General features: G+C 38.2%; 1 protein-coding gene across 3 annotated transcripts; it reads left to right on the top strand.

Moving 5' to 3' along the window:
• The first annotated feature begins 807 nt into the window (after positions 1 to 807).
• On the top strand, positions 808 to 12,149 carry slc66a1 (solute carrier family 66 member 1). Of its 3 annotated transcripts, XM_077515091.1 has the most exons (9): positions 808 to 1,063; positions 1,699 to 1,766; positions 2,534 to 2,727; positions 2,798 to 2,927; positions 4,009 to 4,096; positions 6,591 to 6,742; positions 7,943 to 8,035; positions 10,237 to 10,422; positions 10,695 to 12,149. In XM_077515091.1, exons 3-9 carry the CDS (start codon positions 2,537 to 2,539, stop codon positions 10,779 to 10,781), a joined length of 927 nt encoding a protein of 308 aa, XP_077371217.1. In that variant the 5' UTR covers positions 808 to 1,063; positions 1,699 to 1,766; positions 2,534 to 2,536; the 3' UTR covers positions 10,782 to 12,149. The 3 variants fall into 3 exon arrangements, with proteins under 3 accessions (XP_077371217.1, XP_077371218.1, XP_077371219.1); XM_077515092.1 differs by lacking the exon at positions 1,699 to 1,766; XM_077515093.1 differs by lacking the exon at positions 1,699 to 1,766 and having other exon boundaries at positions 2,518 to 2,727.
• Positions 12,150 to 14,381: the final 2,232 nt, after the last annotated feature.

Below are 14,381 nucleotides of genomic sequence, written 5' to 3'. Positions count from 1 at the left end.
GATTGGTCCGTTCGATGGCGTTTTTTCTTTTTTTTCTCTCTCTCTCTCCCCGCCCCCCGCCCAGATAGTTTCCGCGAAGGCAACTGGCGGCGCAAATCGACTTCCTGCTCGGAGACGACGGCTGTGCATGTGGATATGTGCCTGGGACGAGAGGCGGAAAACAACAATAACAAAAAAATTAAATAAAAAAATAAATAAAAGAAAAACTGTGTTCGCTAAGCGCACGGCTGTTGTGTTTTGGCGAGTTTACGGCCGACACCGGTGCAAATTGGCAATAATTAATTGCCACGGTGATGAACTTACTCTCCCCCCGGCTTTGTTTCGTGTTTCTGAATTAAATTGAACTTCCTGAATCCGTCATAAAATGCAGAGGAATCGCCACTCTGTGGCGGCCCAGCCATAGCGACAGCGGGACTTGGTGTGAAACTCCAGCAGACACCGATGTGTATTGCACCGGTTTCGGCCGTAAACTCGCCAAAACACAACAGCCGTGCGCTTAGCGAACACAGTTTTTTTTTGTTTTGTTTTTTTTATTGTTGTTTTCCGCCTCTCGTCCCAGGCACATATCCACATGCACAGCCGTGGTCTCCGAGCAGGAAGTCGATTTGCGCTGCCAGTTGCCTTCACCGAAACTATCTGGGCGGGGGGCGGGGAGAGAGAGAGAGAGAAAAAAAAGAAAAAACGCCATCGAACGGACCAATCAGAAGTGAGCGACGCCCCGCCATCGACGTGCGTCCAAGGATTGGCGACGTGTGCACGTCGGCCGGCCACGAGCGACGCAGCACTTAAAATTCATGGCTCGCGTCGATCATGTGATCGACGGCGCTCATCGATGCGAGAGCAAACGTGGAGGCATAAATTAGGCTTTAGGCCGGATCTGCGTTAACTCGACCTTGAATTTGAACAAATCAATATCAGCCCCAGACATTCTTCTTGCACATGATGGCATATTATTACCGCTGTCACTTTCGCAACCGCGTTCTAAAAATATAAAGCTGGTGACGGTGTTAACTAACGACCAAATCGGCACGTGAAGACACAGTACGATGCAATTTTTGTCAAGGTTTGTGGATATGTGACAAGGTCGTGTGAAATGTTTGTGTGCTGGTACAACATGCGCCATCGCGTTAGCTATGACACTTCTCTGCAGAGTGGCATTTAGGCTGAGTACTTGGAAAGCATAACACGATCTTGTTCTGCAGCCTGCACAAAATGTCACCGTCTAACCCTAACGACAGACATCCACAAAGGCTTCATTAACATAACCGTGTACGTGCAGCGTAATACGTTGTCACGTGGCACTAGAAGGAACACTCAGTTAACGCCAAACTTACGTTTCATTCATTTAGTTTTAGTATGGAGAAGTGCAGGAGACCAACATTACTGCTTTGAGATAAATTGCACAGTTGCACTTGATTTGTTATTCCCACGCATCCCATAAGAACCTACGGTTACTTGTGGATTGTGGCCACACATTACATTTGTTTGCATTGCATGTTGTTATGCCTATTTCGTTGCCACAAGTGAGCATTTTGTGTATCTATTGGCTATAATTGCGTTTTCCCACATTTTTCACGAACTATCTTGCTTTCGCCCTCGCTATTGGCCCACTACACGTCACATGACAAAAACGCTCGAGCAATCAGCTCGCTGCGAGCTTGTTTATTTGCCCTCTGCTTCCTTGTTTTTACGACAAAGGTAACAGAGTCGTTCGTCTTGTGTGGGGAACTGGGGTTTATTATATCCGCCATCCAGCTACCGTACAGGCAAGACACTTTTTTTATTTGCTCATTTTAATTCAACTTGACGTGTTCTATATTGATGTTAGAATGTGACAGCCGAAAGGAAACTCAGTCACCTTTTTATTGCTGGATGAGAAGCTAAGTGGCCAAGATTGTTTTCTTTGTTACCTGTTTGTTACCTTTGTGCTGACTGCACAAAACGAAAATAATATGTATCATTTGATGTCGGTTTCCACGCGGATGAGGGCTCGGTTAATCTAATCAACAGTGGTGTCACGCGATTAACACTTGTCCTTTCGAAATAGTTTATTTATATGTTTATTTTTTAATATTGGATATCGTGATTTATTAATTAATTAAGTCGAGATTTTTGAGTCCATAGGATGTCATTTTAGATGATTTGATTACATTAGATTTCATTACATTTTTCTACCATTTCATTTTCACGAGAATTATTTCCTACAAATATTATCCCTCGGTGCAGAGATTGACCATTCAGAGCTGTTCACGGCAAAATAGCGTTAGCAGGAGAGTTGCCGGTGTTCTGTCAAGACACCGGTCATGGCAAAATATCCACTGTCTGTCTTGTTCTTCTGTCATAATTAATGTGTGAGTCATAATTAATGTGTGAGTAAATTGAGACATTTTTGCCTGGTTGTTTACCGTGAGATTTTTTTAAATGTAAAATGTGCCTTTGCTCAATAAAGGTTGGGAAACACCATGCTAGACGTTGTTTTCCAGTTTGGAGACAATCATTTACAATTGATTTTCACAGCTATTTTTGTCTGTAGACTATGTTGAAGGACGGAGTCCTCACAAATGTGCCTTTTGGATGGGCCACCGGTGGAAACATGACAACATTGTGCCCCAATGGGTCCAAATGGGTCTGGGAAGGTCTTGGAGAATGTGCCCAGGATGCAAGGGACATGGCCAGCATTTACTTAGGCCTGCTTTCCATCCTCTGCTTCATGATGTCCTCATTGCCGTAAGTGTTGCCCACTCTTGGCCTTGTGGAGGGAAATTAGCATTCAGTAGAATGTTTGGATTGTTCACAGGCAGTACTACAGCTCGTGCAAAAAGGGGAATATGGACAGTGCGCTCTCCATTTGGTTTCTGCTGTTGTGGTTGGGAGGTGACACCTGCAATCTGGTGGGGTCCTTTTTGGCAGACCAGCTTCCACTTCAGGTGAAAATGATCTCTTCTTCTGATGACGTGTGGCGCAATAGAAAAATGTGAAAATAACATTTAAATTCCTATTTCAGTGGCTCTTGAAGTCCAACAGGACTGCCTCCATTCTTTCCTGATTTCAAAGCTATTTGTTCCATAGAAAATAATGGGAGTAGAAATAAGTGATTTATGTGTCAAACTGTCACCAATACAGTAAAGCTTAACTATAAACCCGATGTTTTAAGTAGCTTTTAAACATCTGTATGTCACACAAGTGTAAAAAAAAAAGCTGCAAACAATAACAATTTTGCTCTTATGTTCTTCTCTTTAACACTTGTTGTTGAGGTGGCTCTTTTGGAATAAGTGTCACCTAAAAAAGCTAAAGAAAACAAGTATGTGTTTAATCCATTCAAACAGTTGCAGAACTTCAAGGTCCCAACCAGAACCCACCAACCCAAAACAAAATACTCTCATTCCAAATTGTATGACTTGAAGTACATTTGACTTTCAAGGTTTCAGCCTGTGATATTTTTCAAGACCTGATGGAGCTGTTAATCACCCTATTGTCATACTTTGTGTTTTGATCAGTGATGATTAATTGGTTGACGTCATTCAAATTGGTTTGCATCAACAATGTTGGTAGTTTATTTCAGGGGTGGGCAAACTTTTGTTCAAAGGCCTCATTTGATTAAAAAAAAAAAGACAGAATGGAAAGGTCATGTTTACATATTCTTTAAGGAGAGTTAAATATTGTCATTTTTAAAATGTGTAATTTCTAATTAATTCATGATTTTCTTACTTGCAATTAGTGTAATAAATTAAGCAGCTATTTGATTAAAAACAAATTAGATGATTTTTTATTATTATTATTGTCAATAAGAAAATGCACTAAGGAGATATGAAAAAGAAATGAGTAAATATATTTCAGTCAATTGTTTTTTGGAGCTATTACAGGACTTGGTGGACTGGATGAAACAATTTAGCTGAACTATAGCTCATTGGCTAACTGCTGCATGATTATAGAATCTTGCTCTCACTATAACAGGTCTGATTTTTTTATTTTTTTTATTTTTTATTAACTGTGTGTTTTTTCCTTTAGACGTACACTGCAGTTTATTATGTTTTGGCAGACTTGTTGATGTTGGCCATGTATTTATACTACAAGACGAAGAACAGAATGGCTGAAAGTGAGTATCCTGTTTTCAATTATTTTTCATGCGGCAAATATGAGAAATCATGTTAATAGAAACTTGAGTTACATGTTGCTAATTACTTTCGTCTTAACTTTGTCTTTAAATCAATGATAATTTCGTCGACAACAAATTTTCGTCATATTTTTGTGACAAAAAAATTTTTCAGACAAAAATGAAATGAAAACTAAAATAGAATCCATTTATTGAGATGGTGACGATAACTAAAATGGACAATTTTGTCAATGACTAAAACGAAGACAACACAGTGATGAAAAATCACAAAATCTAATCAGAAGAATTAATGAAAAGCGGGTGGGAGAAAAGAGTCACTCGGAAACTGTTCACAGCACTTTATTAATGTTCAAACATTTTTTTTGCATTTATTGTGCACAGTGGCGCTCCTGCCATTAGGCGGATTAGGCAAATGCTAGGGGCGCTCATGAGCAAAAGGGGCGACAGGGAGAGGAGAAGTTTTTTTTTTTTTATTTTTTTTTTTTTTTTTTTTTTTTTTTTTTTTTTTTTTTTTTTTTTAAATCCTTTGTCAGTCACGTAAACTTGCGCCTTCTGTTTCAAGTGAAGCATAGCCAGCCAACCACATACCTCCTTTCAGATGTAGCTTTGATTGACAACTACGGCTAGCCAATGACAATCCGGATTGGGAGGGTGAGGTGGGGGGAGACGCACGCTCTTGAGACGTGCATTAGCCGAATTTACTTCCGGGTTAGATAGTAGTGCGCTTTCGCCGGCCGGCGCTGACACAATGACCACCAAATGCCAAACCTCGATCCAGGATGACACAATTGACTTTGCTGGGAATCCTGCTTCCACTGGTCCATTAAACGTTTACAAGTGAATGGCAAACTTTTGTTTTAATTAGTCAAGCCACACAGCACTGACGAATTGTAGCAATACACAGTATGCGGTTAACAGACCCACGCAGTCACACATACACAAAAACTTTGGAGCATAAAATTATTTATCACTAAAGCACAGTTGCAGTACAATGTAAGTTGAATTCTCTGTTTTTATTGCCAAGTTTGTTAATGTTGATGACTGTCACTAAGTTCTAATGAAAAAACAGCACTTTACACATCCTTTTGGATTGATATTTTGCTTAGTTTTTCACTGCACCCATATGTCGTTTCTCTATATTATCGACATATCTCAACTCAACCTTATTTATAAAACACTTTAAAACATCCATTGCTGCATACAAAGTGCTGTGCATGGAATAGAAATCAGTCTTGCAGTAGAGACAGCTGAAAGAAAATAAAATTAATTCTATTAAATATATGTAGGTAAGTATAAAAGCAATATATATATAGATATAATATGTATATATATATATATATATATATATATATATATATATATATATATAACAAGATGTAGGGACGTGAATAAGTAAATAGAATAAGTATAAATAAATAAAACAACATATCGTACAACCCTAAACGTATGATTGTACCAATAAGTATAAAATAAGTGTGGGAGATGCTCTAAATGCACATTTCATCAGTAAGAAATTAATGTGGATATAGATTTTATATTGTTGTGCATCATCACAACCAGTTATCGGAACCATCAACAATGAAAGGAAAGCAAAGCACACCAGAAAAAAAAAAAAAAAAAAAAAAATTCTTGTGAAATGTAAACCTAACTTCTGCAAGTCCCGATTCATGATACTGAGATAATACTCTGAATGGTTGATGTAAATAATTAAGTTCGTTCTTTGCTAGGCTCTCATTATCCCATACAGTGATTTATTGTAGTACAATTACATTATTAATTTTGAACTGTAACTGTGGTTTTAAAATTCCAGAGACGTGAAGAAACCGTGTGCCCTGTGTGAGTTTATGATAAATTATTTTGTGGTTGGTCTAAGAAGTTGTGCAGGGTCGTGTTTATGTCTAATAAGACCCCCTCCTTTGGGCACTACCAGAAATCCTGCCTAGGGTGCCAAGTTGCTTAGGAACGCCACTGATTGTGCAGCTGTAAGATTAAGGCATTTATGCACTTTGGTGAAAACTACGTTTTAAGATAAACACTGTAATGACTTTTAAAAAGCCAGAGCAGAGCAGAAAAAAAATATGCTGAGTAAGATAATAAAGACCATTTTGAAGGGGGACTATTAAGGAAGGAAATTTTGAATTTCTTGTATCCAAATAGTTTGCTGTCTGGAAATGCCACAACTGCGTCAATCTTTTCATCAGAGAGGATAATCATGCTACAACCATGAGCAATTTACAAAACGGCGAGTCATCAGTTACGATGAAGATATTTTTAAGGAACTTATTTCTGCCGAGTCGTCTTTGCTGCCCTTCCACACTCAGGAAGATGATGTCCTGTCATGTTGCCGTCACCTTCTTCCCTTTTATCGCAGTCCGTTTCGCCTCGAAGCGCATTTTTTATTTTTATTTTTTTGTCCTTCTGCAAGAATGTGCTGAAATGTCTGTTGCCTGACTCAGCTGTTTTTGCTCTTGACCAGACAGGAGGATTTTGCACGTGGTGGGTGTGGCATGCGTGCTGGGCTTCACCACAAGCTTCGCCAACCTTCCAGGGCGGCTCACCACCCAACAGGAAGCGATGCCTTCGCCATACACGGGGCGTACGCTGCTCTCAAGTACAGATCTTGCCGCGGTCAGTATGACGCTTGGTCATTTGGACCACTAGATAGATGCAGTTGAGACTTTTTTTTTTTTTTTTTTTTTTTTTTAACAATGAGAAATTCACCTTTGTATTTGACATTGTCGCCCTCTTAAAATAATTGCCTGTCTTTTTTTTTTTTTTTTTTTTCAAAAATCATCTCATGATGCAAATTTTTTGTGTTTCATAAAGAATCTTTAAAAAAAAAAAAAAAAATGGCAGGCGTCTGTCTTGTTTTCATCAGCTCATTACAGGAAGAACTTTTGAAAGAAATCCCTTCTGGGTCAAATTCTATCAAGTCCAAATGAAATTTGCTGTCAGTCAACCTTGTCTGAGATTATTATAGATGATTTATTAATATTTTTTTTAAATAATTTCGACTATTATCAACACAAGTTTTTAAAAAGTTATCGGTTAAACTATCTGAATGCATTTTGTTGTGTGCAAATCTAAGTCTAAAAAAATACAAATAAAAATAGGGATGTTTGATACCACTTCGTTTGATATTTTACTGATATTATGGCATATTACTGATATTTTTTTAACAGTTCCGGAAAATTTCAGGTTCATATCTTTTTCCTCAGGTACTGGTTGCTATGGACATTTGAAAACTTTAAAGCCCTTTTTCTCAAAACTAGGGATTTCAACCTTCCAACATTAAAATTGCTGTAACTTTGTCAATTTTTGAGCTACATTAATGTATTATATATTATTTTAAAGGGAATTAGGTGTAGAATTTGAATATATTAATATCTCAATTTGGATTTTTTTTTTGGGGTCACATGAGGACCCTTTTGCCAGAGCCGGTCACATATTTAAAAACACAATTGATTTCAATAATATGCACAAAATATGATCTATCACATCAATGTACATTTTAAAAATATATAATCATAGTTCTCGCTGCTCACTCACTTTTTCTCACACCAAATAATTGGTAGTGACCAGTGGTAGTGCATGTGATTCAAAATTGTGCATATTCTAATAGTTCACCACTAGATGGCACTAAATAATACATTCTGTAATTCTTTAGTTGTGCTTATATAAGATCAAAACAGCTAAACGGGGGACTAAGTTGAATCTAGATCCGGAACAAAAAAAAAAATGCTGATCAGGTCAATCACTCAGTGAGGCCAATTGATCACTATTTATTTAAATCTTGTTCTTGCTCTTCTCTCGTTTTTATGGATTCAGTCTTTTACCCCCAAAGAGATCATCGGATTCGCCATTGGCTCGGTATCGTCAGTGCTCTACCTGTGTTCCAGACTTCCTCAGCTATACACTAATGTGAGTATGACATGGGCTCTCTATGGACATATTTACATAACGTACTAAAAACATTTGTTGTTTTGCAGATTTGTCATTATAAACTTTGGTTTGGTTTTGTATGATGCAAAAATATTCTCCCATGTTCTCCAGCGAGTAGCGAACTAGCCTGTAATGTTGCTTAAATATCCTATATAGCGTCGTGTATATTCTTATATTCACGTTCTTTTTCTCTTAATATTCAGACTGCTTGTCACAAAAAGAAAAGAAAAACATGGACAGGAGTAATGCTGACCTTTGCTTGCTGAATTAAGGTCACGTGTAATATGATGTCATATAAGATGGCTCTTTGAACCCTGAGGCTTTAATTTGGCTAAAAGGAGTTTAGTGCAGTATTAGACATTTTCTTTACGATATATTTTATGCGCCCCAACTAGTCTAAACACAACACGTGCCTTTGTGGAATAACAGTTAACAAAATCCACCTGTTTTTACCCATCTGAGGGGGGCGGCCATTTTGCCACTTGCCGTCGACTGAAAATGACATCACAGTTGCTCAGGTAACGACCAATCACGGCTCACCTCTTTTCTGGGTTTGGTCATGTGACATTTGTAAGCTGAGCCGTGATTGGTCGCTACCTGCTCTTTGGGACTGTGACGTCATTTTCAGCTGACAGCAAGTGGCAAAGTTATTTATTAAAATGGCCGCCGCCTGAGATGGATAAAACGGGTTGGTTTTGCTGCTTAACCCCTATTCCACAAACACAATATTCATCAGAAGGTTGTGTATAGACTAGTGCAGGGGTGTCCAAACTACAGCCCGGGGGCCATTTGAGGCCCGCCGTCCATTTTTTAGTGGCCCGCGACTAAAAATGGCATTTGACTCAGTTCAAATAAAATAAAACAAAAATGTTTGGAGATGGTCAATGTAAGAAGGGAGGGTGTCGAAATCACAGGTGCTATTAAAGTTTATTTTAATGAACTAAAACTAACGAAAAAACAAAAATTCAAAACTACAATTTCATTAACGAAATAAAATAAAAATGAAGATGCTTTTTTAAAAAAGAAAACTAACTGAAACTACATTTTATGTTTACAAAACTAACTAAAAAAAAAACTAACTATAATTATAGCAAACGTGTCCTTCGTTTTAGTTTTTGGTAATATAAATGAAGGCATGAGCCTTTGGGGATGATTTTAAATGTGATTTTTGGTACTTTTTTTTTATAAACATAAACTGGAATAATGACGTTGCGCCCATGGTGTTTTTTAAATATTGCGCACAAGTAATACACATAAAAAAAAAAAAAAACTAAAAAAAAAAAAACTAATACTGAAACTAACTAAACTAAAACTAATAAAAAACCGAACAGAACTACCATGAAAACTAATTATAACTAACTAAATTTAAAACAACAAAACTAAAAAAAAAAAGAAAACTAAAATGAAAAATTCCAAAACTATAATAAACCTATTGCCATATTACAAATAAATTGGTTTATATACTGTAGCATTTTTATAAATATGCAAAAGCACAAATAAATTATTTGTACAATTTTTAGGATTAAATACAATTTCTCTTCATAACATTATGTGGCCCTTGCGTCCCTCTCATTTTCTGTATGTGAGCCTCAAATGAAAAAGTTTGGACACCCCTGGACTAGTGGGACCACGTAGATTATATATGTAATTGGGTATTATCATTAAATTTTTATGGCAAGACATAAGTGTTGCCATAAAAACACAATTATTTCCATTGCGGTCTCTTGAATGTGCGAGTGTGCATGTCCATGTGCTTGCGTGTCCGTACAAGACGTTCTCATTATTAGTAGTGTTGTTCCGATACCGATACTGGTATCGGCAGAGGTGCCGATACTGCATAAAAACAGTGGTATCAGTATCGGTGACTACTCACAAGTAACATGCCGATACCATTAATTCCAACGCTAATATAGGATTTTGGATGCAGCATCTTGTCTTGCTCATGCACAACATTAATGATATACGACATGTTCACTGCATGCCGATCTAAGATATACTATTGGCCCTTGAATGCTCTGAACCAATGGAAGGACAACTTTTTGATGTTGAGGGAAAAAAAACCTTAAGTATCGGTATGGTATCGGTATCGGTAGCCAAAAAACGGTATCGGAACAAAACTAATTATTCGTCATCTATGAAGGGAGTGATAGAATACGTTCAACTCTGACTTCTCCCCACAGTTCAAGAGGAAGTCAACGGAGGGGGTGTCTTTCTTCTTGTTTGCTCTGGTAATCCTTGGAAACACGACGTACGGCCTGAGCGTCCTGCTGAAGAACCCTGACCAGGGTCAAGGAGAAAACAGCTACGTCATCCATCACCTGCCCTGGCTCATCGGAAGCCTCGGAACGCTCGTCTTGGACCTCTTTGTATCCTTTCGCCGCCATGCTTGCAGTGGCTTTAGCGTGTACTTGCCACATTTCAGGGGGCCGTCTTGTGACTATTGCATATTTTCACAATTGCAAATATGCCTTAGAATGCGACAGCAACCCCCTGTGGCCATTATTGCCTTTACAACCAGATAATAAGGAGAGCAAGTTCTACTGATGGGGATGGGAAAAAAAAAAAAATCTGTTTTTTGCCACATTTTATGAAAATATCCTTGTTGTCTTGTGCTTTCATCTTTAACGTTGCACTTCAGATCTCCGTGCAGTTCATCAGCTACGGCAAAGCTGCAGACAGGCTGGACTCCAGCAGCTCAGAGACGACTCCTCTGATTGGGAGCTAGAACCTTCCGCAAACCACCCTTCGGCCATTCAAAATGTATACCAAAAAAAAAAAAATCACCAAAAAGGGATAAACACATTTCATTTTTTTAAATGTATAGTTGTATTTATTTCAGTCCCTTTTTCAGGAATATGATTCTTTTAAATAATGAAGATGGATTATGCACATTTGTGGTGTCATTTCGGCTCCAGCGGTGACATTCCATCTTAGTTTTAAAGGGAATGGTAAAGAAATCTTCCATCGGAGCGTAACGTTTTTGTCAAAATCAAGTTGCCAAACACTGCTGCGCCTCGTTTACAGTCTCGTTGAATCTTTGTAGAAATTCAACATTTTGGAATCTGAAAAAAAAAGTGGTGCTTTTGTTTTTGTGTATTTTAAACACAATATTATTTCATTTTTAAGGTTTTATTTGACTTTGTAATTCCATTTTAAATACAGACGCCATGACTAGTTTTATTTGCATTGGTGATGAGGCATGTCACATAAACTGCTATACCCTATAGCATGCATGTTTAATTTACACTTTCAGTCAGCGTTTTCACATAGTTTTGCATGCATTTTTGTACTTTTGGGAGAAAAAATGTCATTGGGTCAGTGTACTGTTTAAAAAAAAAAGGATCAAATAGAATGGAAACGATTTAATTCTGCTTACTGTTCTTTTTTTATTATTATTATTTTTGGAATGATTGAAAGATTGTCCTTGCTTTGTATCGGTTTCCCTTCATTAGCAACCTCTCAGTGACTTTTTCAAACATGAACTTTGCCAAACCGTATGAGCCCACCCGCTTAGGGTGTAAGGTCAGTGTTTTTAAAAAAAAAAAAAAAAAAGCTTCCGTGTGTGTGTGGAAACAGTGGCAAAAGAGATTGTGATGACCGCTTTTTTGGAGTCAGTGAGGGCAAGCGCACATCCATCACCAAGGATGAACGGAGGCAATTTATAAACACAACTCTAGTGGGAATTTCTTAATGAGATACATTCAGCCAATACAAACTGGTGAGGAAAAAAAAGAATAATACGCTTGATACATATTTCTTCATGTTTAGCTCTGGGATAGAATGTGCAGTGTTCCCAATTCACAGGAAATGGATACTGTAAGCATTCTGTGCTTGCTTGTGACTGACATACTGCTACTATTTTGAACAGCTGGACACGCGTTTTGTAATTACTGCTCCGTGTTGAAGCTTGCAAACCAAACAGTGCCATCTGGTGGATGTGCTGCCCTTCCTGAAGAGGCATCAGTTGTTTACATTGCTTCTGATAAGTGTTGGACTTCATTCGCTGATTGTGGGGTGCAGCTATCGTAATGTTTCCTTACAAAACACTAAAGGCAAACTAGCAATGATAAAAAATAAATACAAACAAACATGATTGATGGTGTGTTGAATTGAGAGCGTCGCGACTAATGCACGTGGGATGTCCGCACATCACTTTTCTGTGCAAACTGTTGGATTTGTGGGATTAATGCTGTTCTTGTTGTCTGTTACTGAGCCTCCTCCTCATTCCTTTCCATCTCCCGTGGGCGAGTGAACGCTCGATGTCTGGAAGGAGTTCAAACAGGATGACACCTCCAAGATCCATGGCGACACGTTCCAACGCCGTCTTTTAACGGCTGTTTTGTTCCCTCACTAGTCGTAGTACATTGCTGGAGGAGAGAGATTTTATTTATTAATTTTTTTAGGACACTTCAAATGTATTGAATCTACAAGTTAAATACCACTGAACTGTATTTGGGTAGTGATTCTTTCATGTACCAGTAGCGGGAGCCCACTTTCCAAATGGAAAATCACTCGATGACCGCCTTAAATTTTCATTCTTTAGCCAAGCAAGACAGTGTGGACAAGTTTATGCTGATTGCATAAATTAGTAATAATCACTCTCAATATATGTACGGAGTGTCCAGTTGGACTGTCGCACATTTTTACTTTTAAGTCTGATTTCTGTCATTGTAATATTTGTTATTAACTTGTTTCCCACTTAAGGTGCTTTTTGTGCTCCATATAATTTAATACTAATCCTGCTAAACATATTTCTAATTGTGTGAATGGTAAAAGCATTCCCACGTTATTCGGCTTTTTATTCTCCACACTTTTTTTGATGTAACTCCCAGATAATACTTTCAATTTACATCGTTCAAATTTCAACTTGCTCCAAATATTCCCGCTATCTTGGGAATATATCGTCTGATGTCACAGTACTTACAGTATTCGCACAATTTAATGTTAAATATAAACTTTTCTCCATTCATTTTCAATGGGACTGACATTGAACTTTTTCTAAGGCTGCATTCGAGGATGGTCGGAAATATCCGAGTTGTTTTTTCCCAGTTCCGACCTGAAAGCGTTCGAGGCGAACGTAAAGAACCAAAATGGCGGATAGTGATAAATTGTTTTTTTATTTTGGTCCTCAAAACTCATTTTGACCTCTAGAAAACTTACCTTTTTGCAATTTTGCTTCATTTATTGTTTTAATCTTATTTCATAAGCATTCCATACAGTTAAATAGTTGACCGTAAAATTTCATGCAGGGAGATAGCGGCAATACTGTCATGTACGTTGCGTTACGTAGAATTATGTCAAATATTTATGAATGAAGAAAGTTATTTAGTTTTATACTCGCGTAAATTGTGTTTTGACATTCAGAATGACGTCACATTGTCGTCCACCTGTGAAGTCGGGGTCCTTTTTTTCTTCCGACTTTGCAAGTGGAATTTACGAGTTATGGGGGCGTTCCCGTTCACACTTCCTGGTTTAAACTTGGAAAAGGCCGACTTCCGACCATCCCCGAATGCAGCATGTCCCACTTTCAATGCCCACTTCATTACATACAACTTCTCACCATTACCAGTTCTGTGATTTGGCTCAGTTGCACACTTGGTAAAATGCATTGTCTAGTAACCAGGAAGTCATGGGTTCAAATCCCGCCTCTAACTGTACATAGCAAATTATGCTAACTGATTACATGTATACCAACTATCTTAGTTCCACTTTTCCATCTAAATGAATGGAGGGAACTGCATACCCTTGGTGGTGCTATTGCGTGAATTTTACCGTATTTTATTTTTTTGCATTTTTCCATTGGATATCATTAGTTCCATTTTTCTATCTAAATGAGCACTTTCAGAAAACACTTCCATATAAATAGGCTACTAGCCATGATTTTCAACAAGCCAAGTTGGCTCACTTGCCTGGTGGTACCAAGACATGCAAGTGCGTTGGTTCAACTCTTGCTTGGGAAATAGTAGCCAGGGTTGATCTGAAGAGGGGCATCAAGAAGGCCAAACGCCACGATAAAGAGAAGGGTTGAAAAACAACTCACTTCTCCAACTCCAATCCCCGTCGCATGTGGCAAGAACTACAGACGATCACAGATTACAAAACCACCAGACCTTCCCCCGCTTCCTGTGATATCTCCTTTCTCAATAAACTCAACAACTTTTATGCTTGTTTTGAGAGGAAGAACTCAACAACTGCAACCAAGGCAGATGTGACTCCGGACCACCAACCATTCACTCTCTCCTCCAACGATGTAGGAGAGATGCTGAGCAAGATTACAGTCTGCGGGTCCTGACGGCATTCCTGGACGAGTTCTTAGAGCGTATTC

This window comes from Festucalex cinctus, chromosome 2 (genome assembly GCF_051991245.1).
Source record: "Festucalex cinctus isolate MCC-2025b chromosome 2, RoL_Fcin_1.0, whole genome shotgun sequence".
Lineage (NCBI taxonomy): Eukaryota > Metazoa > Chordata > Actinopteri > Syngnathiformes > Syngnathidae > Festucalex > Festucalex cinctus.
This window is presented reverse-complemented; position numbering and strand designations above follow the sequence as displayed.